Source organism: Amblyomma americanum, chromosome 2 (assembly GCF_052857255.1).
Source record: "Amblyomma americanum isolate KBUSLIRL-KWMA chromosome 2, ASM5285725v1, whole genome shotgun sequence".
Taxonomy (NCBI): Eukaryota; Metazoa; Arthropoda; class Arachnida; order Ixodida; family Ixodidae; genus Amblyomma; species Amblyomma americanum.
The window spans coordinates 181,289,525-181,315,397 of NC_135498.1; the positions used below are offsets into that span (position 1 = coordinate 181,289,525).

The following is a 25,873-nucleotide window of genomic DNA, read 5'->3' on the forward strand; positions in this document are numbered from 1 at the left end:
CATCTATTTACAGAAGCTTGCAAGAGCGATATCTGTGCCACGAGAAGTGACGATGGTAGTGTGAGGAAAGCATTGGTTGCATGCAGGGAACTGCTCATTAGCCTCTCACCGTGTGGTGAGATGCAGTATGGCACTGCACCAACTCGCCCAGATATTTCTTCTGCAGTGTGACCAGCCGGCACATCTGAGCCACTCCTCTCTTTTTGCAAGAGTATGCCGAGGGGAACGTAAGCAGGCATTGTACGTTATGGGCCTCACTAGCCAGCTTGAAAATGTGCATGCAGTGCAACAAGCTTAAAAACAAGCAGTGTGCCTGAACAACTGCCATGTATTTATTGAGATGAAACATATTCTGTGCATAAGGGGAGGAAGTGAGTGAAAGGCTTCCCAGTCAAGGATAAATTTGAGTGTACTGTATAGTATTCATTTACAAATTGAATGCAGAGTGTCTTATCAGCCTCCCTGCCTCCACACTCCTTCTACAAACAGTGTGCAGTCACTAGAATATGTATGGACAATGCTAATGGTAAGACACTGGCTACGATTTCAAGGTAATGCACTGCACCTAAGAGACATGTGCTGGTCTACTGTTCACAGTAAAATAACTGCATAGTAGCTCACACATAAAGTGCAACCAAGTCAAAAATTAAAATGTTCATACCTTCAACACTTTCACTCATCAATAAAGTGTGCTGTCGCTGCTTTGTAATTTTGCTGGGGTGGTCTACCAGTGCAATGCGCTGTTTTGCTACAATTCTGCTTGCCTGCACTGTGCCAGAGAAAGTAGTGTTTAACTGTGCCAAACTGTGCCAGTCAAGCATGTTGATCCATCAAGCAGTGTTGTATCGGTAAACTTAGAGGCAGTACAGAAAAATTACGTAACGGCTGCGCCACCGTGTCAGATGGCAGCATCAACAGTGGTATGTTTCCATGGCCAGCCGTGTCACACTTGACAGGTAACAGAAACAAGAATGATGCATCTATTTGCCTGGCAAAGTTATTGACAGCAGCGTGGTCACATTCTGGCAGATTAACATAGTACCTAAGTTCCAAGAAGACTGGAACACCAAAGAGCAAGGGACACCAGCGACTGAACAGAAATCCCAGACAAAGCAAAAACACCTTCAGCTGCTCTGATACACGCACAGATGCACAGAAACACAAAAAATAAGTAAAGCACTCAGACAGGAGCAATCATCATTTCCAGCCCTCGCCAAGGAAAGCATAGTCGAGGGGTGAAGTCATGAAGTTCACCAGGACGAGGCAATGCAAGTAACTGGAAAGCATTGAGATTACGATTTATAGTGTGGTGCTCTCGCGTTAGCTGATGATGCAAGCCTTGGTTTGCCAGGTGCTTAGGCAGCAGCGAGCGTAGAGTAACACAGTGGCACATGTTGCGGCTCCACTGACATGGCCGGTTCCCCCCCCCCCCATGTCCAGGGACAAGCGCAAGGTGGAGGTGGTGCTCGTCACGGGGTCCAGCGGCTTCCTGGGCCAGCACGTGGTCAAGCTTCTCCAGGAGCATGACAAGAACGTCAAGGAGATCCGCCTGTTTGACATCAAGCCTTATGAGAACAACCTCAGTGAGTGCCTTCACGTCTTTTTTCCTGGCTCGTGGCGCCTCAAACGTAGCATGCTTAGATGCCATGTGCTGTGCCTTTCTGGGGGTGAGTCACAAACTTTACCGTGAAATACAAAAGGAAGTTTCCAACGGCAGCATAGTACTGGCAGTGTGTAGAGAAAGAGGCCATAAATTTTTGCTGATGCCATTATTGAATGTGTCCGATATGATAAAGTAAGCATGAATTGATAATTACCTGGCAATGCGGACAGTGCTTACAAAAGTGTAGCCTATTTTAATTGCATCTCTCTAATTCTCCGGTCACCTCAGTTCAGCCGTCCCCGCAGGGGCATGTGCTTCATGCAGATGTTAGTGAGTTGTGACACCACGGGTTCCTCAGCATCCGCAGGGACATCCCCGCAGGGGGATGATGGTGAGCAGTGTGTCACCACGGACCCGAGCGCTGGCGCTTAGCCGTGCGTGGCGTCGCCATGTCCGTGGAAAAGGGGATCCTGGTGGTTGAGCCGATGCCGAGCATTTGGACCTTTAAGGCCCCTCGGCGGATGCAACACACCACTTTGGCCCCAGCTTCCCGTAGACAGCACTTCTGGCCTGACCCGACCGGGGGAAATATGCAGTCACCTTTTCCTATCCTCCCCTCCATCTTTCACTTTCCTATCTCTTTCTTACAACTCTCCTGTCACCTCCTCCCTTCTTCATTTTTCCTTTTTTCCTGGTGGCTAGGGTTAACCTTGTGCGGCCAACTACTGTGGGTTTCATCATATTTGGTTATAGTTGGAGGTGTACAGCTGGTGTGGGCAGGACTTGCTTGCAAGTTCCTGTCTCGTCCTCTTGATGGGCTCCATAGTGAGCGACTGGCACCACGGTCAAACAACGCACTTATTCCGTGGCTCTTTCCCCTTCACAAAATGATCGCCATCTCAAGAGAGGGCGGAATGAAGCAATCAAACAATTCTTCCTGAAAAACAAATGAAGTCTTTCTGAAATACCACGTGGTTCACAGTCAAGATCCTGAAAAACCAGCAAGGAAAATATCCCCATTCGTATTTGCGAAATGTCTGAAACAAGCCTTGGGCCCCGGTTACAAGGTGACCAAACTAGGTAGTGGACACTTGCTCCTTGGGATCCGCAATAAAGTGCAAGTTCCAAAACTTTCTAGCATTCTGTGATTTGGGGACATTCATGTCTTTGTCACATTCCTCAGGTCACTAAAATCAGTCCGCGATGTGATCTCAGAAATTGATTTTCTGGGTCTCACCGAGGAGGAAATGCTCAAAGGCCTCATCGGTCAACGTGTCACAAAATCCGTGTCACAACGTGTCCAAAGAATCAAAATAAGAAAATATGATAGAGATCCCAACGAAACACCTTCTTTCACTTGTTGCATACCCCCCCCCCCCCCCCCCCCCCCCCCCTTCCCCGACTCCATTGAAGTGGGCTGCATAGATTGCAGTAATACCATACATTCCCAACCCCAGACGCTGTTTCACTTGCCAAAGATTTGGGATTTGGCCATGGTTTCCTGAGTTGCCGAGGCCGCAAAACTTGCGCGCTTCGAAAGAACACGCCTCTGGAAACTGTGAAGCAGCATTCTGCTGCACTAACTGTGAAGGCGAGCACCCAGCCTACTCCAGGTCTTGCCCATCATGGAAGATGGAAACAGAAGTCATTACATTGAAAACGAAAGAAAACATTTCCTTCAAAGAAGCAAGAACACTTATCAGAATGGCAAAAAATTTTTCTTTGAATCTATACACACAAGCTTTGCCGAAGTGGTGCGACGGGGTGATCCATCACACCGGCCTCTGGCACCTGCCCAGACGTCACATAGTGAAGCTGCAGCAGGGCTATCTTCGCCCCAGGTGAAAGTATTTTAACACTACTCCACCACCTCCAAAGCAGGTCATGCTGCCTGTCAAGGCAGCGGGCCTCACGACCTCTGCACACGAGGCAAGGTCTCACACAAAGACCCACGTGCAGTGTGCACGATCGTCCAGCGCCTCTGAGGAGGTGATAGACACGAGCCAGGGTAGCTCCGTGCTGTTGAATTTGCAGGTACGGCAGAACTCCCTGGATGGAAAAAAGAAACTAGCCCCGAATCAAGGGGCCAACATAAAACTAGTTTCTAAACCCTCAAGATGGCATTCATAATACACTGGAATTGCAGGGGACTTTTAAATAATTTCAGTGACATAAAGGATATCTTAACTTCATTCTCCCGTGTGGCTTTGTGCTTGCAGGAAGCCAACCTAGGTCCCCACCATGCAAATGTACTAAAAAAATATAAAGTATTCCGCCATGATTGAGAGCATGCAAACGGGCTATCAGGAGGGGTAGCCATCATTGTTCAGAACGGTATAGCAGCCCTTGAAGTAAGACTTACAACTAAATCAGAGGCTGTAGCAGCCACTCTGCTCACATATAAAACTCTTACAGTGCGTTCTGTATACCTAGAGCCACACCTGAAAGTTACCCACATAGAGTTAGAAAACCTTTTAGCACAACTACCTGTACCTTATCTGGTAGCAAGGGAATTTTAACGAACATTCCTCTTTATGGGGAAGGGAAAAAACAGATAACAGAGGTCAAACTAGTGAGGATTTTATTCCAAGAACTAATATTTGTTTGCTGAACTCTGGTAAAACTACATACTGCTCTTCAGCCTCAAGGAAAGTGAGCTGTTTAGATTTGTCTTTTAGTTTGCAGTCTGTTTTTAACGATTTTAAATGGGATGTCATAGACAACCGATATGGCAGCGATCACCTCCCCGTAATAATCAGTCTAACATCTGCACCTGAAATCATCCCAACAAAACCGCAACGCTGCAAGCTCCCTTTAGCTTACTGGCAACTTTTTATTTTTAGATCAGAAGCCAGTTTATAAGAAATAGTTCTAGAAAATATTGACATGGATGAAATAAATGAAAAGTTCACTGATTGTATCTTAGCTGCCGCACACTTGGCTATTCCTATGTCTTCGGGAATGGTACTGCAAAATCACAAAGTTTGGTGGACACAAGATTGCAAGGATGCAAAAAAACTACAGAATAGAGCTTGGGGTATTTTTCGCCAGTACCCCACACACAAGAACCTCGTAAATTTTAAAAAGGCAAGAGCTAAAGCTTGGTACGTCCGTCATAGTGCCGAGAAAGCATCATGGCAGAGCTATGCATCATCCATAAACGGTCAATTCACATTTTAAAAAATGTGAGAACAGGTAAGAAAATTAAATGGCAGCTTCTCACCATACACAATTCCACTTTTGACAACACCTGGTGCACAAACAAATGTAAGGGAACAGGCAGCTATATTAGGCGAGCACTTTGCTGCAGTTTCTAGCTCGTCACAGTACACCCAATCATTTCTAAAATGTAAAAACATGGCCGAAAAACAGAGGCTCCCAACAAGTGGAGGTTGCTAATGAACAATACAATACATTAATTACCCTCCAGGAAATCAATAGAGTACTATCTGGCGGCAAAAAAAACGCTCCAGGACCTGACCAAATACACTTCGAAATGCTGGCCCATCTTTCCTAGTCTGCCATATAGGTACTTTTAAGATTCTTTAACAAAATTGGGGTATCGGGAACTACCCACAGCCTGGAAAAAAGCTCATATTGTACCGTTTCTTAAACCCGGGAAAAAACCAACCTCTCCCAGCAGTTATAGACCCATAGCTCTTACCACTTGCCTCGCAAAATCTTTTGAAAGTGGCCTCAATATAAAATTAACTTTTGTCCTTCAATCTTGTGAACTTCTTGATGTCAATCATCATGGTTTTAAAAAGGGATGCTGCACTACAGATCACTTAGTTCGTCTAGAAAATACTGTTAGACAAGCTTTTGTACAGAGACAACACTGTCTTGCAGTCTTTTTCAGTTTAGAAAAGGCATATGACACAACCTGGAGGTTCGGGATTCTTTAAGGCCTTGCCGAGTTTGGCATCCGTGGCAGGATGTTGAACTGCGTAAAAGACTTCTTGTCTAACTGCTCATTTCAGGTACACTTAGGCTCATCCATTTCAAAAAATTTTATTCAGGAGAATGGAGTACCACAAGGATCTATTTTAAGTACAGCACTATTCGTTGTAAAAATGAATTCTATTAGGAAAATAATTCCAAGGTCCATTATGTATTGTGTCTATGTTGACGATCTTCAGATAGCATGCACATCCTCCAATATATCTACATGCGAAAGACAAATACAGTTAACAATAAATAAACTGGCAACATGGGCAGACAGAAATGGCTTCGTTTTTCTCCACGGAAATCGGTGGCCTTACTTTTCCCACTAAAACGGGGCTTACAAACAGATCCCACATTGGACCTAAACGAAACTGAATTACGTGCAAAATATGAACAGAAATTCCTAGGCATAACTTTCGACAAAAAACTTACTTTCGTGCCTCATATAAACGCGCCGAAAAAGAAAGTGTCGTAATCTTTGAATATACTGAAAGTCCTTTCACGCAAAAACTGGGGTTCTGATCAGGAATGCCTTTTGCAGATTTATCGCTCTGCAGTACGTTCTGTTTTAATTGTACTTGAAACGACTATACCCAGTGCATAATTTAGGTTTACATCTTGCAACTGGTGCGTACAGGACGTCGCCCATAAACAGTCCTTATGTTGAAACTAACGAACCATCACTCACAGACAGAAGAGGCATGCTCACATGCTCATACGTTATAAAAATCCGTTCCCTACCGAAACATATCTGTTATGAAATAGTTACTAAGTGCCCATCTAAAACACTCTTTAATAACAAACCGCAAACTACCAGGCCACTCCTCCTGCGTTTTGAAGAGATTTGCCAGAATCTCTGCGTACTCAATACATTACCGAGCATTGTGCTCAGACGAGAGCCACTGCCTCCATGGTACATTTTTCCTGTAATATGCGATTTCACCCTTACCCAGTTTCACAAAAAGCATTCTCCGCAACGACATACACTGCGAGAATTTCTGGGAGTCGAGGAAAAATACAATGGTTTCACGGACTTTTATACTGATGGTTCAAAAACTGATGCCTACGTAGGAAGCGCAGTAGTACGAGGGCATGAAAGGGAAATAGTACTTCCACAGTGTGCATCTATTTTCACAGCCGAGTGTTACGCTGTATGCCTAGCCGTAAGAAAAATACTAAATGAGAACCTCAGAAACAGTATTATTTACACAGACTCCCTCAGTTTACTCACAGCTCTCCACCCTAGAAATGCAATTACTCTGATGCTTGGTGACATCATACACAACATAACAATAGTCATAGCTCAAGGAGAAAGTATAAAACTTTGCAGGGTACCGAGTCATGTCGGAATTAAAGGCGACAAGAGAGCAGACCTGTACGCTGCACAGGCTCGTAGCAAGCAAATAAAAAAAGTAAATATTCGCTTTAAGAATTGCATGAACTCGGTACATTGCAAAATAAGGAAAAAATGGCAGTCTGCTTGGGACAATGAAGCAAATAACAAATGGAAGTCCTGCACCCACCAAGAACACTTCAAGGAAGTGATTATCTGCTCTCTTCGTATAGGACACACACACCTCACGCATAATTTCCTGCTGACGAAACGAGAGAAGCCCCTATGTGAATTATGCGAAGATGAGCTAACAATAAACCATGTTTTATTTTCATGTAGAAAACTTGAAACACTGAGGAAAAAGCATTTTGCCGTTTTTTACAAATAACATATACCATTCCACCCCACACTACTATTAGGTGAAGATACACTTGTTCACATTTCACAGGTTTTTAAGTTTTTAAAGAGAGCAAGTGTCTTAACAAATTGTAGATCTGATAATATTGAGTAATTTATAACAAGAGACTTTTTTAACCACACCTCAACCAATTTCTCATTCCTGAGAACAAGGCTGAGGTCTTTATTCGATTGATTGGGAGCGTCAACATCCTTGCATAGGCAAGGATGGTTGCAGAGGTTACCTGACTTTCTTTAAAGCTTTTACTAATGTCCATTTTTAAAAGGTATTTTCTTTTGCATTACTACGTAGTAAAACTTACATTTTAGGCCATCTACGCCATCGATCACTTTTCACAATTTTTATAAAATTGTGCAAAAAACGTTCATAACGCCTTCGGGCACTGCGTCCACTTAAGTAAACGTGACCTAAGCCTCCTCATATTTTCGCACGCAAGGCGAATTTCCTTCTTTGAATAATGCCATCTCTGTGGTGCCATCTCTTGCAGCTACAGCGAAATATGTTTGTAAAAAAAAAAAATATGTACATCACGTCGTTTTTCGGAAGGAGGAGCAAATACCTTTACTTTTTGTATTCTATCTTTACAAACGATCGCGAATGATGCAATTTAGGGCTCAGAATGTATCGATAGGTTAATGTAGAAACGGCACACCAGTTTTCATCCTCATAGACGAAAAAGAGTGCTGCGGTGGACATTCAAAGTGGCGTGTCCACAAATGTCGACACGGCACTTTAATGCCGAAAATATCAGTGGCGTTTTCTCCCCACAACGCTCCGTTTTTTTGTGTATTTATGGTATGAAATAAGCTTACTGCTTACGGGCATTGAAAACTATGCTTGTACAAAGAAAACGTTGGATGACTCCAGCGCTGAAGGTTTGTAATGAAAATAGCCGATAGAGAAGCACCTCCAAAGAAGTGCGGCCGACCGAGCAATGAAGACTCGCAGATGGTCACAAAGAACCGCCAGTTAGCTGAGCCGCTGCCAACAAACACAGCGCACTATGACCAGTGCTTAAAGTTAGGGAAGTCTAGGAGGGTCTTGGCCCCTGCCAGTATTCAAAAAGGGGTCCGAGTCCACCTGTGCTTGATTGTAGAATGCATGAATCCGAAGGAAGCAACCATTTACAGTGACGGTCAGAACATTTTTTCTCTATCAGTTTGAAAATTTCACTGCGGTTTTTAGCAAGAATCATTACATATTGTATGAAACCCGAGGAGGAGAAAAATACAAAGCGGCACCACTACACAAGAGGGGATGAAAAAGGGGAACCCGTGCCCTCACACCATGGTCAGTTCAGGGCTGGCCACTCAGCTCCAAGGCTACAAAACAACAATCAGCACATTGGCAGAGCGAGGGGACAGTTTTTTTCAGGTCTCTGACATAAATTGAGCAATTACCATTAAAAATGATTTTTCATTTTTGCAAAAATCATGTGTAAAACAGGCCGAAAGATGCTATCCCTCTCTCTCCCTTTCCACCTGCGCTCTGATCACTCGAGACCCCTTCGATGCAGCCGGACTTGAAGCACTATTTATGATGGAAGCAACCATTGGCCCCAAGTTCTGAACACGTTAATTACACAACGGTGCCAACGTGAAGGCTGCGCATCTAAAGCCACGTTTGGTGTACCAAATACCGAATTTTCCTCTGCCTGTCGTCACAGAATAACTGATTTTATCTGTTTTATAAATCATGAACTACAGAATAATTCTCTGAAGCGTATATTCTCACAGCTAAACATTTATTCATGTCTAACGATAAGTTAGAAAAAGTAAGCAAATGTAGCAGTGTTTACGTTCATGTATCAGGTTTAAGGCAGCGTGTCCACAAATGTGGACGCGAATGAAATATGTAACACCCCCTTATGTAACACCCCCAATCCCGGGGGCCTTTAAGGTAATAAAGTGAAGTGAAGTGAAATGGCTGACCTTGGCACTATTTAATATGTTGTTAACAGTGAGGCTGCGTGGTTTCGAGACGCCTGTCAAGGTGACTGGGCCAAAGGCGCATTCTATCTGTGTTATTGGTGTCCAGCGTTGAGAAAGGCTGCAGTTATCTGGTAAAGCCCATTTATTATTATCAAAATTTGGTGTCGATATTTAGTCCTGATGCTTCAACGTAATTTTAATTAAAAAATCAAGCTTACAGGTAAAGAACCTTTTGCATGATGTGAAGAAGTCGGCGCAAAAACTATATCAGAGACACGAGAAGACAAATAAGACATTCACGAGCGCTTTTTCACATCGTGCAGGATGAACTACCCAGGCAGCATGCTCTCTTGAAATCTTTTGCAGTAATCTGATTAGACCTCTTAGCATTTGCAACCTTCTTTAACCTTTCCACATTTTCTCCGTGGCCTCTGCAGTTTTCGTACAAGCCAGAAAGCTGTTGAATCTGGTAGAGCACAGAACCTCATTGTGGGCACGTCTTGCTTTGCACTGCAGAGCACAGCACTGAGAAGCCCATGAAGGTTACCGTGGGGGACATCTGCAATGCCAAGGCGGTGCAGGAGGCATTTGCGGGCGTTGACTGTGTCATCCACACCGCGGCCCTGGTCGACTGCACCATCTTCCCTGATGCTGAAGCCATGGAGGCTGTCAATGTTGAAGGTAAGGCTCTGCATTGAGTGGCAGTTACCACCTTGCCAGAGTGTATCACTGACTCAAGATGTGCCCACAAAGGAAAAGCTGTTTCCAATCTGTTGTAGTGCACTCATTAAATTTCATGAAACAAAAGCTGTCAGCATGACTGAAAAAAACGTAACACTCAAGAGCCTTTCGTTTTTTTTCTTGGATGTGAAGTCAGCTGCTGCGTGAGTGAAGTCATTGTGCCCTTCGAGGCAACTCCTCTGACGAGTAGTGATGATACCGGAAGCAAGCTGCTGATCAGAAGTCTGGTGGACACAGGGCTTATACATTTGTTGACATCACACATACGGCATGCTCTCGGTCTTGCATAGTGGGCAGGAGTACAGAATAAATGTGCACCTTAACTGCAGTATGCAATAACTTGCAATGACAGATTAGTGCATACTTGCCTACTGAAAAAGGACAGCGTGGTTACTACTGTAGAAGGCAGACATGTGAGGTGCATTTTTGTCCGTGGGGCTACGTTCAGCTTCTTCTTTTGAAGCACATTTGCAGTGGCGCCTTTGCAGTGACAACAGTAGCATATAATAGGAGTCAGATTCGGGGACACCTGTCCATAAAGTTTTAAACTCTCACACTGGCAATACACAGCCACACAGTTGAAAAAACAACCATTTTCCAAGTCACTCCTTAGCCAGCTTCGAGCTCTCCAGTTTGTGCTAATTGAATTGCCAGCTGTCGAGCATCTAAAAAGACATTCCATAGGCACTGGAAGTACCATTGTAATGGCCACAGAGTTATTGTACTTAGTTAAAAGAGTAGGAAAACCAAATTTTGATGCTGTTCAAAGCCTGTAGAAGCATTCTTGGAAATGCTTCCTGGACACTTCTTGGATACTTTCTGCAAGTATCAATTGCAGCTGACGCTTTAAAGATGTTTTAAAAAGGATTCAAAAATTAGAAAGTCGGCAGACCCGCCTGGCTGGATCTGCCGATATTGACAACGGCATTAAATTCAGAACGCAGTTTAGTATTATGCTCCTGGTCAAAGCCAGTGGCCAGAAGGGGTACTGTATTTACTTGGATCTAGGCTGGCCTCGATTCTAAGGCGACACCCGAAAGTTGAAGGCCAAATTAAAAAAAAGAAGTTCCTCGAATGTAAGACGGCTGAAAAAACAATTGAGAATGACAGCAGGAACAGCATGGAAACAGCACTTATTTTCGTGAACATGCTTCCGCTCACTCTATCCGCAAAACTATCGTTCTAGATTCTAATAAATACGGCAATTCATTTAGGAGTTTTCGGTTTAAGTTTCAGTGCCAGCAGTAATTAAAATTCTTCCTGTGTGTGTGCTTCCCCGCAGGCACACGAACGGTGATTGATGCGTGCATCCGGCAGAACGTGCCTTACCTGGTCTTCACTAGCACGGTGGACGTTGTCGTGAGCAGCAACCACATCTTCTTTGGTGCCGAGAACACCACCTTCACTCCCAAGCACTTCCTCATGGGATCCTACGCTGAGACAAAGCACCGTGCCGAGCAGCTTGTGCTGCAGGCCAACCAGCGGGTGCTAGCTGATGGTCAGTTGAGTCATCACCTTAGTAGTGTTGTTCTCTATTTTTTTTTTGGTCATATTCCCCAGGTTTTTTGAAAAATGAGCAAAATCATCCTTGGAAGCTTGGATCATGTCGGGGAATAATTAAGCCGATGATGTCCTCTCCAGGAGCAGTACAAAGGTTTTGATTTTTAAAGCGCAGCTGTTAAGCTCCCATTTCCTGGGCTTCACGGCATTGCTGTTGTCATTACCTGTAACAGGACGAGGAGGAAAGGCCAAAGGCGAAGGGCATGGAGAGGGTGAAAGCACTCTGAGGCAGAAAGGAGAGGTCAGAACGAGGGAAAAGAGGCTAATGGGGTGCATTGGGCACGGCCTGTAAGAGGGTGGGGAGGAAAGACCAAAAGAGGAGGGCGTGGAGAGAGAGCGCTGTGAAGGAGGAGGTCAGAAGAGGTGCATGGGGCACATTTGAGCAGACTCCCCACTCATTGATGACATGACTACTCAGCATGTCTGGTTGAATTGCGTGCACCCAAATTGCCTGCATTTACGAAAGAGGTCAGAATCGGTGAAAAGAGGTTCTTGGGGCGCAGTGAATGCCAGGATGATGCAACACGTGCAACTGCTGTACTGCTGGTTTGTCGTAACCGAAAGCTTATGAACTTGCTTGCTGGTCAGTGGCAGTGTTACCCAGCTGGGCCTAGCTGAGAAATAAAAGACGTAAGGGCCCTGGAACGAGTGCACCTATCACATTTATTGGTTTAATCTGCAGTGTTTCAGCCAGTGAACAGGGAGGTGTGTAGTCTTCAGAGCTTTCCCCCCTCCCACCACCCAACATGATTTTGTGGTTCTTTCGTGCCAGTGGTAGCACCTGTTGCTCCTTGTAACATTGCAGCCCAGCCATCAGATAGCAGGCACGTCAACACCACTGCAAGCACTCACACGAGCTCAGAACTCTCATTGTGCAGACAAGGTTACGTTTGCTTGTCAGCTGGTCAGATTTTGTTGTCAGGCCTCACCTGGCATCAAGGCTTTGATTTCATGAAAACTGATTTTTTTAATATGTATCTTATTTCAGTAAATCAGTTACAGTGCACCTAAAGATAACAGTGTAGCCAACTCTTGATAATTCAAACTCGAAAGGCCCAAAAATTCGTTTGACCTAACTTCAAATTTGAATTAACAATACAGTCACACCCAGATATACCGAATGTGAAAGAGATCGCAAAGTAGTTCGATATAGTATCAATAATTCGATGTATAAAAAAAGCGATGGGTACCCTTATCTGTAGCTTGGAAGCAAGAATACATTGCACCCACACTTGTGACGCACTTCTTGCAGTAACGTGCCACCCTCCGGCGTGCCAGAAGTGCACCACTTGCTAGATGTTTTTGTACCTTGCTAGGTTTGTAATAACAAAGTGGTTTGGCTCTTCCTTGGATTCTGTGTGTACTTCATTGGGAGTTGTGAGTGAAGGGAATATGTTGCTGCAACAGAGTGAAGTATTATTGTTCGGATATCATGCATGCATGCCCACATGAATATGTGTGAACGAACTAGCTTTTGCATTCATCATAGCACAGGGAAAAATAAGGGCTGCCTGAGGGTTGAACAGTGGGTTGACAAGATTGTGGACCACATTAATTGGTGTCAAGCCCTGTAACGCTTCTGGTCAAGTGCCACGAACTTGCTTCCGCAAAAGAACAAAAGTTCTTTGCATGTATTCGGCCTGAGTTCATCCTTGTGGATGGCATGGGCTGTGCCTCGTCTTATCTTCGCATGCTGTGTATATGTGTGCAGGCCACACTAAGTTCAGCACATTGGTGCTGCGCCCGACAGCCATGTACGGTGAGCAGGACCAGCACTTCGTGGTGCAGTTCCTGCGTGTTGCCAAGTCTTCCAAGAACACCCTGACCAAGATCCGCAGCGTTGATGAACGCTTCCAGGTACACGCTTGTTAGCCACAGGTCCTTAAAAGTGCCATTATTTTCTGTCTTGCCATTGTCAGTGAATTCAGGTTTTTGCCAACAAGTGGTCAGCAGTTATTGGGGAATTACACCCTTTTAACTGAAGCTAATGCATTAAAACCTTGATGTGTTCCCGGTTCATACGATCTCTCATTTCAGACACTCAAAATTGTGAGCAATAAAATTGTGGCATAGAGTTGCTGTTTTTCTTCTTGTTAATACGTTTTCGGATAACAAGGTTTCCCAGCAAGTTCAATCATAATTTTGCCAAATTTTGGCCATATGGTACGTTCAGAGACTAACCGTAGGCGTGCTAACGTAGGAGTGGGGCATGCCTCGGGGCGTGCGACATCAGCAGAAGCCCAGCTCCAGATAGTTGCCAAGGCGGCTTCTCTGCAGTTCATAAGTGCGATGGGGAGAAGTATCTGGAAACGATGACTGTGACAACGAAGAGATTTCGACTACTTTCATCGTTTCCGATACCATGCTTGATACATTGTGAAGTTTCTTCCACATTATGGACAATGCAAATGGGGGTAGAAGTCTGCAAGCACCAGAAAAGCTTTTGAAATGTGCCAATATGCACTGAGTGGTGTTTATTGGAAGGGTAAGTGTACTTATTCTTGAGTCATAATTTTCAAAATCTTAGCGGTTCTGGATTATATGTTTTTCTGGTTGATGCGCGTTTTGCCCACGTTTGTTTTTAACATACCGTATAAACGCGTGTAAGGGCCGCACTTTTTTTCCCAGATTCGGGGGGCAAATTTCGGGGCGTGGCCCATACACGCGATTTTCGAAAAAAGAAATATTTTTTTCAAGTGAAAGCAAACTAATCTGGAATGCGCGGCATTTATTTACCGTTCAGGCATCACTCACGGAGTCTTCAGACTCCGAGCTGGTGCTGTGTTCAGGTAAATGTTCAGCCCACAGAAAGTCGTCTTCGGTCCCGTCTAAACTGTTTGAAATTCCGGTCACTTTGAAACTCCGGGTTACGATGTCGGTCGACATGGAATTCCGCGCGGACAAAATCCATCCAAGCACAGTCGCGAGCGGTGCCCTCTTAAGCCGCCCTGTCGGCGTCTCGTCGTGATTGCCATTGGCCATCCATTCCGAATACTGCCTTCGAAATTCAACCTTAAAAGGCCGATTGACGCTTACATCCAGGGGTTGCAGCATGCCGGTGAGGCCGCCCGGTATCACGGCCATGTCTGTGCGGATACCGCGCAGGCGTTCCTTAACCCTACCCGCCAAGTGACCGCGGAAGCTGTCCAAGACGAGGAGCGATCGTCGGGCCAGCATGGCGCCTGGGCGCTTCTCCCAAACGCTTTTTACCCAGTCGAGCACAAGCTCATCGTCCATCCAGCCCTTTTCTTGGGCGCGAACTACAATTCCCTTGGGGAAAATGCCTTTAGGAATCGTTTTTCTTTTCAGGATAACATAGGGGGCAGCTTCCGCCCGTCCGCGGTGACGCACAGCATAACGGTACACAGTTGGCGCTCCGCGCCGGTTGTCCACACGAAAACACTCTTCTTTCCTTTCAGTTCAACTGTGCAGCTCTCGGGACAGTCGAACCACACGAGGGTCTGGTCGGCATTCGCTATCTGCGAAAATATATAGTTGTGCTCACGACGCAGTCCGATGACATACTTCTGAAAGCTGAGCACCTTGTCGGTGTAGTCGGGGGGCAGCCGCTTGCACAGCGTGGTCCTTCGCCGAAATGATAGGCCCTTCCTCTTCAGATATCTTCGTATCCAGCCGGCACTAGCCTTGAAGTCCTCGTGCGGTATGCTTTTAGCACGCGCCAAGGCTTGTGCCCTCACGCGCAGCATGTCCGTTGTCAACGAGTAGCCGTTGTTCCGCACTTCCATTGAATAGCATAGCAGCTCTTCTTCTAGCTCAGGAAATTTGCATGGCTTGCCTCGGAAAGCGCACTTTTTGGAGCTGGTATTCTTCAACGCATCCCTTTGTCCGCACCACCATCGGACACACTTCTCGTCCACGTCAAATTTTCTGCCCGCGGCACGCTTGCCGTGTTCGAAAGCGAACTCCACTACTTTCAGTTTAAAGCCCGCCTTGTAGCTGTTGAGGTGCTTGCCCATTGTGCAACAGTGACAATGCTCGGAGGCAGTTCATGAAAAAGTGAAGAATGACAGCGCACGAGAGCAACAACTATGCCGAGCGACCACGCTAACACAACCACCAAAAAACGCATGCTTTGACAGCCAGGACAGAACAAAGTTAGACCTGGGGATACCGATGCTGATACGGATAGCGGAAGTACAGTAGCAGAAGCTCGCGGCAGAAGAAAAGATGATGATGATGACCCGCGGCCTCGGGCGCCATCCTTGGGCGGCACCTCGAAGCTCCTGTGCGCATGTATTTCGAAGGCTATTCTTGCGTGTTTCCTGGAAAGTTTGGGTGCGGCTCTTACACTGATTTTTTTTTTTTTTTTTCAAATATTTCCTTTGGGAATACGGGGTGCGGCCCTTACACGGGTGCGGCCCTTACACGCGTTTATACGGTATGTATCAACTAGGTTTTTATGGACTGCTGCCTACTGGTTCTTATAGACTTCGCTAGTTATGCATGCACAGGACCCCTTCAGTAAAATGGAGCATGCGAGCTGTGGAAAAATTGTGCTACTTTACTGTGGCCACTGTAAAGCAAACATAGAAGTGTAGCACTGGTCACCCTGATGTGTGACGCATGTCCTTGCTGTATGTAATATGTGGATCATCTGCTTGAGTGCACAACGATGCATTTTCTCACAGTTCACGCACTCTATTTTACTTTTGGGGCACCTGTACAGACCATGTACCGGTTCCTTGCTTTTGGGTGTGTTTTATGGCTTTTATGTGGCCTCCCTCTGAAAACTCGAAAAATCACATCACTAGATTGCAAAAAATGCATACCTAAGATTAGGTTTAGCATTCGTCGGCACTTCGCTCAAAGGAGATTGTCGTAACCCCTCTCATGTCAGCCAAGCCCATGCTAATTCATGCTCCTAATGACTAGGAGCAGTTGTCGTGACCAGCCGGTGTAAAGACACAGAGAGAATGATGATTGGAAATGTAGGGAGATTAGCAGGTGTAAAGGCAATGCACATATCGCAGGTGGCCGCAGTCTAATTGAATGACTGAACTGCTGTAACGTAGTGTTCTAGCACAATGCCTGTGCTTTGCTGTGGCACTGTTACCACATTACAAACTAGTTTCTTTTTTTTTTTTGTGCCAAAAACATAGTTCGTTATTGTTTCAGCTGTACTAGCACACAGGCTGTTTAAAATGCTATGTAAAAGGCACAGAGCAAGGACTCTCAATACAAGCGGTTGGCCCATAGTAATTTATTTCAAGGTACATGCACACACGTGTATAATTGTTCTCCAACTTGACAAAATACAAAGAATGAAACATGAATGACAAAATGCAAGAGGCAAAGCTATGCGAAAAAGGGGGCAGATTTATCAATGTAAAGAACCTTGTTCTTGAGGAGGAGCCACCAATGCCTAGCTTTCGTGCAAGTGTTGTTGCTCTGTTTTATGATGTGGTACGCTATGGCTATTTTGCGGCCTTTCTTGCCGTGATGCTTGAGCAATATAAGCATGTCATAAAGTCCTGTAGTTTGTATGTGTGTAACATCATGCACTGCAAGATGGGATGTAGGGGCACCTTTTGGCAACTATACTCGTATTTGCGTATTGTTTTGTTTAAAAAACAGTCTGTTCGTCCTGTGTATGACTGCCCACATGGCAGTGGATAACATAGATGACAAAAGAGCACAGCTGACATTATGTGTGGCATGATTGCTGGTGCATTTGCCACCTATACATGTATCTTCCTTCTGTTTGGGAGTAAGTGAGCACATGCTCCCTGACTTAGCTCTCCAACTTACCCTTACATGAAAATGCAAAGCACATCTCCATATTTGGCACTCACATTCTTCAAAGAATGTCGAAACTTATGCACACAAGGCACAATAGTAGTAGTATTGCATGGCTTTTTCTTCGTGGCTCATTCATCCTTCCTTTTAATCTCTTTAACTGAGATTTTTGTGATGCACAAAAATAATAGATGCCAGGAAAAACTGCGCCACCTGAGGCCGGCCATTTGCCGGTTGATATTGCTTACAGAACAAACACATGGTTTAGTCTGTGTGATGGACAGGCAGCAGTGCAGAATACTGGTTTCATGCCTTGCGTTACAAGTTATTTAATACTGATTTCAAAAGCACTGACTGTCGGTGGACGACCATGAACTCTGATCTCGTTGTGTGACCACTGCTTATGTGCTTCTATACTTACTCTTTTTTTTAAGTCATCTTGTACAACTGGATTTGAACTGGTGAGAGCTAGCTAGCCTGGCAGTGAGGCAAACACTGCTAAATGCTGTCCAGCTTAGGCACCGTGCAAAGCTAGCAATAGGGCCAGCGTGTCGTGCAATAATGCCACACGTTCTTATCTGCTGCTGCATCGACAGGTGACGTATGTGGGCAACGCGGCCCTGGCACACCTGCGTGCCATGGAGAAACTGGCCGTCGACGAATCGGTGGCGGGCGAGGTATTCTATGTGACGGATGACACACCTCTGGAGGACATCTATGAGTTCCTGCGGCCTTTTGTCGAGTGCCAGGGCTGCCGGCTGTCAGACTACACGGTGCCCTACCTGCTGGCCATCCTGGTGCTCATGCTGCTGGCACTGGTGCTGCGCCTGGTGCGACCACTGTACCGGCCACGGGCCTATGTGCCTCCGCCTTCAGCTGTCACCTACATCTGCACCTCGCTCTTCTTCAACCGCACCAAGGCCACGCTGCGCCTCAACTACTACCCCAACGTGACGCCCGATGAGGCCGTCCAGCGCTCAGTCTCCTACTACAAATCCATCCAGTTCCCTGGCTAGGGGGAAGGAGGAAGGGGCCCTCCCTGCTTCTTTTCGTTGTGTCCACATCCAATTTCCTGCCTAGGGAAGAGGAAGCCCAGCATTATCTCAACCTCTCCAATGCTGCCCTAGCCTTCTAGCCTCGGGGGTGGGGGGTAATTCTATGCGTTCATTGTCAAAGATTTTACATAATTCTGTCCGGTTAGCACGCGTGTCAGAAGGAAGCAAAATTTCTTGTTCACATGAACGAACATCATCTTCATTCGTTGGTGTGCAGTTTTGCTCCCTTCAGCCTATGGATTCATATAAGCTTGTGGGAGTGCTCAATGCCCACTGCTGAGAGTTTCTAAAGGGCAGTTTTGGCATGTGCCAATATCAGAGATTTGAGGGAGGTTTGTAATGAGAGATCATTACTTTTAGCTGTGCCCCATTGGAACTGGTTCTTTCAGTGCATGCCTGTCAGTTTGAAGGAGGCAGCATACCTGTGATGTGCATGTCTCATAGGCCCCATACTGGGATAAGAGCCACTGAGGTGATGGCTTTTCTGCAGCCTCTTTCTTTCTTTCAGGGCTAGGCTCTCTTTTGGAACTATTCTGGATTCTCTAAGCAATTCCAAGAAGATATTTAAGGTGTGTTCCACATTGTGTATCGAGGTGCAGCTCAGTTTGTTAGCTCATGAACGTGGGCTTCCCTTAAGAGCCTTGCCAGTCAATGGGTGCCTTGCACATCTCTAAACTTGCAGGAGGCTTGCAACAACACCAGAGTGCTTTCTCACTCAAACGAACTCAAGTTGACTATACTGCTGCAAAGAATTACCACTTCATGATTGAAGCTATCATCTGGCACATGTTGTGAACCTTAAAGGGGATCATTCTTAGTTGCAGACATGCATCAACTTGTGGCTCACATTGTGTGAGGATAGTTTGGTTTAAATAACGGAAGCAGTCCGAGTGCTTGCTTGTGTCATTTAGAACCCGAGGACTCTGGCCACTCAAAACGCATTGCACTGGTGATTGAGTAGTCTGGATTTACACATCGCTGTATTAGTTGTCAGACCACACAACATTGTTCGTATACTTTTTGGAAACTTGGCTTGGGGGCCAGCAGGGATTTCTGTCGCCTTGAGCAACCAAGTGAAGAGAGGCAAAATAGTGTTTGGGGTTTTAATTTGTCCAGTTTTGCATCTCTGAGTCCAGTTGGCCTGTCTGCCTGGCGATTAGCATTTGTTGAATTGTGGCTCTATTTGTGGACAATCATTTTTCTGTTTGTTGTATTGTTTTTCTTTTTTTTGTTCCTGGTTGGGTGTCCAGTGTGGTGGTTTTCACATGTAATCACATTTGTATACATTTTGAGCGAGAGCTATGTTCTGTGCCCAACTTTGGAATGGCGAACAACTTCACAGAATCATTTCATTCCAACTCTGAAGCGGGCTGGGCCCCGGTGTGTGTGCTTGGTTTCTTGGTAGCCGTGTGATATGTGGCAGTATTTTTCACATTGTGCCTTTTACACACAATTTACCAAGCTCCGAAGATGCATTTTATTTTCTTCATTAATCGTAACTTGTGTGCTGTCATGTTTTCGCCCGGTGCATCATATGCCAACACAATAATATCTGCCAGTGCCTTGTCCAGCAATCATCACCTTGCATAGAGCGAACAGTGTTACACCTGCACGAGGAATTGTGTGCTGCAGCCTTCAGTATAGACTGGATGGTGTGAGTAAGGAATTCTGGTGCTTGAAACCACTATTTATAGCCGAATAGAGCATGTGTGCTATATTGGAGATGTGTTTGACACGTTCACTGCGGCAGCAATTTTCGGGGCCGTGATCCCTCTGCGCTGTGGCCCCGTGCCACCTATAGATTTTCTTGGGTGTGATGTGACCCACCAGTGCTCTTTCAGCGAATCCAGCTTATTTGAACCGACAACAGATGACAGTAGCCACCTCGCATGTGTGTTTATCGCAGGCTGTTTGAAAAACCTGAGCTGTCCCACACCTTCATTGTGCTCAGTATTCGTGCCACACAGCAAGAATACACGACGTGACCCATCAGTGACCCATGATGTAGTGAACGTGTCAAAGGACATTGGTTAGCGAACTCCGTGGAGGTGTTTTGTGACTAGTGCTCACACTAACCATTCATGTAAGGTATTTTTGACAGTGTTTTTGCATAATGCTCATTGATGAGATTTTGATGATTTTACACTTCTGTCTGTGCTGATAACCTTTTAGACACTGGAACCTATTTCCTGACATATATTGCATCCAGTGGTGGAAAGTGGGACATGTTACCTAATAAAAGGCTGGTTGTGTTGGTTGTATCTCAGTATGCCTGATTTAATCAAACATGAGAGCATTTTTGCATGCTTTTTCGTTTTATTGTGACATGCTTTGCTTCATAACAGGATAGGTGTGGGAAACAGATGTGCCTCAAGGCTAGATTTCTAGAAGTTTGTTAAAGCCATCGTCATGAGCCATGAGGTAACCAACCGTAAAATATGATCATGGCACAGTTCACTTGGGTGAGTACCAAAAAATTGATGCGCCATGCAGTGATTCCCTCTTGAAAAGGAACGATACTCTTTTCAGCTCAGCGAGTCGATTTCTGCGATTGTTTCCGCACTCCGACGCCATCATATTGGCGCTGATTTCGCCATGTTTCAATCGGTGTTTTCAGACTGTAGCATAAGCCTGGAGATTTGATAGCACGTACTTGCATGCATGAGCAGTTTGGTGAAGGTATTAATCATGTAACGGATATTTTGTGGGAGCCTGTGCATATTACAATAAGTGCTTCATGTAGATGCATTTGAGCAGCAGTTGTCGTGCGGTAGATAGAATAAAGGCATGTTTTATGCGGTCAAAAGTTAACTGAAGTTGTCAGCGTAACTTAACGCTTTCAAAAACGTTGGCTGCTGCCGAGGCCGCGGGATATCGCATCCCGGCCACGGCGGCCGCACTTCGGTGGAGGTGAAATGCAGAGACGTCCGCGTGCTATGCGATGTCGGTGCACGTTAAAGAACTTCAGGTGGTTAAGGCAGACGATTTTTACGCGTTCCAACAAAAGCTATAATGTTCGATAACATTGGTTATCGTTAGCGCGGCATCGTCTGCTCCAGAGTGCGTTCGCGGGTGCGCAAAACCTTACAAAAGGAGAAAGGGTGTTCTTACGTTCACTTGCTATTCAATAACCTATAAATGAAAAGCTGGCTTTATAGTAAATAATCAGTTTATTTCATTCAAGTAAAAAAAAATTCGCATTTAACCAATAGGCGAGTAACATGGCGCCAGTTGGCTCAATCCAGCTCAATCACGTTTTCAGCAGCCATAAACAACACGTGATCTGCGCACACGGCCGAAGATCAGCGGCACCAAGCGCGAGCGGTTCAGCTCAGTTCATCAAACTTGTTGTCCGTATGTGGCTCGAATAAAGACTGAGAAATTGGGAACGCAAACCAGAGCGATGACGCTCTTCTACTTGCCCGGCACGGCGAGCCTCCTGGAGGAGCTTGACAAGAAGCTGCTGGTGTTCCTGCGCGACGGTCGCACCCTCATCGGCTACCTGCGGAGCATCGACCAGTTCGCCAACTTGGTTTTGCATCAGACCATCGAGAGGATACATGTGGGCAAGCAGTACGGTGACATTCCGCGGGGCATATTCGTCATACGCGGCGACAACGTGGTGCTGTTGGGCGAGATCGACGAAGAAAAGGAGAAGGACGTCGACCTCGAGGAAGTGAGCGTCGAGGACATACTCGAGGTTCAGCGAATCGAGGCAGACGCCAAGCAGGAACTCGAAAAGCAAAGGGCCAAGGCTATGAAAGACCGGGGGCTCCACTACCACGTCGAGATCACCCACGATGACTACTAACTAGCCTGTCCGTGCGCGCGTTCCGTGCCGCCCGGCAAGCCAGCCCGTGCAGAAAACGTTCTTATGCAATGTGCCATTGTGGACCTGTTTGTTTTGCATTTCAGGCTACCGAGCACGTGTAGCAGCACGCTTGTGATTTAAAGAGGCGCGGTTGTTTCATTCATCCGAATAAAAGTCTCTCTCAAACCAATGCTCAAACGGAAGGTTTTTGACAAGTGTCATGCCGTTCCATATCTCGGCGGGCGCAAACTTGTGTCGGCGCAAAATATCGACTCAAGGCCGGGTACTCTACAGTTACACTTGTTTCAACGCATATTATCGTAGGGTTAGGTGTCAAGTCAAGTATTCCCGGAGGCAGAAAAAAGGCCTTTAGCAGGTCATGCGGCGACGTGCATCAGCACGGGCCGCGGCTCTGCGCATGTCGCCATGGTCATCGTCATCATCGCCGGCCCGAAAAGTTGTTGCGGCTGTTTGCGTGCGCCTCGTTTCTCGCAGCTCGGGGCGGGCGGCGTCGCCGCGGTTCGCTTTGACGCAAGGCGCCGCTCGATGCCTCCATGTCCGGGCGCCGGCCCCTCCACGACGAACCCGCTGCACAACGCGACGCCTGTCCGATGACAGCGGCCCACGATGTCCGCCGTCAGGAAGAAGTCGACCACCGACCCGAAAAGCATCGGCCCGTCTCTCTGCGTCACGGAACTCGTTCAGGTAATTCCAGGTGCTCCTGCGAGTTCGTTTTTTTCACCTCGCACACACATGCCTGGCCTCCGCGGCGGACTTTGACACGCCCGCGTTGTTGGCGGGCTCCTTTCAACGCGCCCCAGATAGCGGGTCTTGACAGCTGCATCTGTCGCATTGCAGTTGACTCAGCTGGGCATTCCGCTGGAGCACGTCACATGGCCCCGAGTGACGATCACCCCGAGCCAGTGGCTCTGCATACGCCACACCATGACCTGCCGAAAGTGAGTTATTGTTCACAGCTGGCGAGCGCGCGCATCCCGTGTTTACCGACGGCGCCGGCACGCTGTGTGCTTACATGTGTGACATTTCTGGCTTGCGTCCAACGTCAGGACGTTTATAACTGGCTGCAGCGAAATGCTCGAAACTGAAATGGAACCTGCATATAACAGAGCCCAAAACGATTCTGGTAGCCTTTTGCTTGTGGGATATGCGCCAGGGAAATAATCCTACGCACATATCAGAACACTGGCTTAAAGGACAAGGACATTCGAAGTAGTCTTGCTTTGGGTTAGAATAATACCAAATGTTTGCAGCTTTGCTCACTGCTATCCTTAAATTCCTTGGCCCACATGCAGGTATGTTTGCAAATGCAGAAATTCCTGTCTTCACTCAGGAAAACATTTATTGAATTTTAGAAGTGTGCACATATCTGTACTCGCTGTGCTGTGGGCCCTTCAGACTGACTGAGCCTCCTTGCAACACTTGGCTGTTGTTCGCAGCAGTGCATCCACCAGTGCCGACAGGTGCTCTGTGGTGACCGTGTTCAACCCACAGCGGTCTGTGCCACAGACATACAAGGTCGAGGCACGCTGCGCCAAGCTGAACCCAGACAAGCCTCTTCTAGCCATCACAGGTAAGCATTACGCTTTACATCCTCACACATTTTCACATGGCAATGGCAATTATAGGTGCATGAACGACTGAAAGGTGATGTCACTGGGCAGACTACTCGCATCAAGAAAGGAGAAAGATAAGTTAAAGTGCTAAACATGGTAGCAGCCTAGAAGTATAGTGCACTTCGGGTTAGTGTTTCACCTTATTATTTAAATTTTTTTCTTCTAGAACAAGCACTCAGGCACAACAAATTACAGTTCCTTGGCTGCTGCTATTGCCAGTGTGACGCATGCTGTTTTTCCACCTTGTCGTTTGGCACCCCTTTCATTGTTGTCATTCATGTGGTGGAAAAGTAAGGCCCAGTCATATTTTGCTTAAATGAGCCCATAACCGCTTGTAGAATTTGGTAAGTATAACACATGCAGTTTTTTAATTGTGCTCCAGTGAACATCTGAGCCAAGTATAGTTGCTCAACGAACAACAGAAGGCCTACCACCTTGCTGCAATAGTTGTTTTCTGTCTTCTACCCTTTATTCTCTGCGATATCAAATCAGGCGATGATCAGACAGCAGCTGATAGTGGCATGGATTCATTCAGTGCCAGTAATGGCAAGCACCAATGGGAAGGTGAGACAGAGTGCGGTTAATTTGGCAAGTAATGTGGCAATAGCGAGGTTGTACACACTAGAAAAATAAAGGAATATGTATAAAGCACGCTCACTGTGCAGAGCATTGCAAACATCTCACAGTGCCAATGGCAGTGCGTAGCCTCCAGTGCAGTCGGGGTAATGAGAGGAGAGGAGATTTGGAAGCTTTGAGCGGCAGTTTTTGATCACGGATAACTCGAATAATACAGATTGTATCCAAGAAGTCCCTGGGCCGAGTGATTTCTCTGAGTGGGGGGCCCTTCATGATGCCATTATTTTGAAAGTTTATAAAATGTGTTTCAAACCAAATTCACTTTATTATTATACCAGCCTGCATGGCTCAAATATGCAACACTATTTAGACCCACAGCTGAAAACCAGTTGGGGCCCTTAGATAATTTTTAGTCTTTTTCTCTTTTTAGACTACTGCCTGCAGAAGCAGGCAGAAAGAAAACCAAATGGTGTCATGTACGGCCACACATAAAAGTTCAGAGACCGTGAGGGAGGTGGCCAAAACCCACGCACCTTAGCACTGTTTGATAGTACATGTTTGGTGTTGTCATGCATGCATGCATGTCATTTCTTAATTGCTGCCAAATTGCTTTCGTCTCGTCTATGAGGCGTGCAGCTGTTTGGCAGAAGAGTTGCTGATTTAGCACCCATTCAATTGTGGTCTACCGAGCTGAATCACAGAATGTGCGCACACCGTGAGAAGTGACTTGGCCGCTGAAGTGGCACCTCATGCCTCTTGCTCTGAACGATTACCGAAACGGCTGATGCATAAGGCCTCAGTGCACAGAGACACTACACTGTTCTTATCACCAGACTTGCTGGTGTCTGATAGCATTGTTAGCCTTTTCGAGGACTGTTTTTGTGATGTCTTCACTAGAAGATTGCCACCTTAGCTTACTGGCACTCAGATCTGTTTTGAGGCATGCGCAGAATTGGTCTGGTTTACATACGTGACTGATTGTGCCCGTACCAAAACAGAAGTCATTCACCTCTTATACTTCTTAAGTTACAAGGGTGTGTGTATTCCCTTCGTATTTAATGAATTAAGCAGAAATTGCATTAGTGCTCAAAGAGGTCTGTATTGTGCCAGGAAACTGTTTGTGTTACATGAAAAAATCTGGAACTTCACAACACGCGTTGACTTTCTATCCATTCCTAGAGAAAAACGAATCGCAGGAGTACTGTAGAAGTATAAACAAAAATTGACAGCAGGATCCATCTGGAAAGAACCAAGAGCGTTTCACTTTTTATTTGTTCACATATAGTGGATGGTTGAGTGACACCACTTTCCTGTGCAATTAAAGCTAGAAATATTAATACCACTACATTTTAATTACATTTTTTATACTAATAATAATCAATTAATCAGTATTTATTTCTGGTGCCCAGGAACAGCATAACACAATGTAGTGTCAGCAAAGCACATAGATCAAGACAAAAACATGAGAAACTAGCATAAAGGGCGACAAAAATGCCTGGTGCGGCAGGC

At 46.0% G+C, this 25,873-nt stretch overlaps 3 protein-coding genes across 5 annotated transcripts in view; all 3 read left to right on the forward strand.

Annotated features, from left to right (window-relative positions):
- The window catches only part of LOC144122040 (3 beta-hydroxysteroid dehydrogenase type 7-like), a 43,517-nt gene extending 22,913 nt beyond the window's left edge, over positions 1–20,604 (forward strand). For both annotated transcript variants that reach the window (XM_077655555.1, XM_077655556.1), the window contains exons 3-7: positions 1,441–1,583; positions 9,747–9,911; positions 11,254–11,469; positions 13,243–13,388; positions 17,885–20,604. In XM_077655555.1, coding sequence (XP_077511681.1) covers positions 1,441–1,583; positions 9,747–9,911; positions 11,254–11,469; positions 13,243–13,388; positions 17,885–18,304 — 1,090 coding nt within the window. In that variant the 3' untranslated portion in view covers positions 18,305–20,604. The remainder of the gene's footprint in view (positions 1–1,440; positions 1,584–9,746; positions 9,912–11,253; positions 11,470–13,242; positions 13,389–17,884) is intronic.
- A 1,001-nt stretch (positions 20,605–21,605) lies between these two features.
- On the forward strand, positions 21,606–22,344 carry LSm1 (U6 snRNA-associated Sm-like protein LSm1). The gene has a single exon (XM_077655559.1). It carries the CDS (start codon positions 21,747–21,749, stop codon positions 22,152–22,154), a length of 408 nt encoding a protein of 135 aa, XP_077511685.1. The 5' UTR covers positions 21,606–21,746; the 3' UTR covers positions 22,155–22,344.
- A 242-nt stretch (positions 22,345–22,586) lies between these two features.
- The window catches only part of LOC144122041 (clathrin heavy chain 1-like), a 33,394-nt gene continuing 30,107 nt past the window's right edge, over positions 22,587–25,873 (forward strand). Inside the window, exons 1-3 of one of the 2 annotated variants that reach the window (XM_077655558.1) lie at positions 22,587–22,859; positions 23,013–23,113; positions 23,615–23,745. In XM_077655558.1, coding sequence (XP_077511684.1) covers positions 22,782–22,859; positions 23,013–23,113; positions 23,615–23,745 — 310 coding nt within the window. In that variant the 5' untranslated portion in view covers positions 22,587–22,781. Of the gene's footprint in view, positions 22,860–23,012; positions 23,114–23,611; positions 23,746–25,873 lie in introns of both variants that reach the window. The other variant, XM_077655557.1, reaches the window with a different exon arrangement.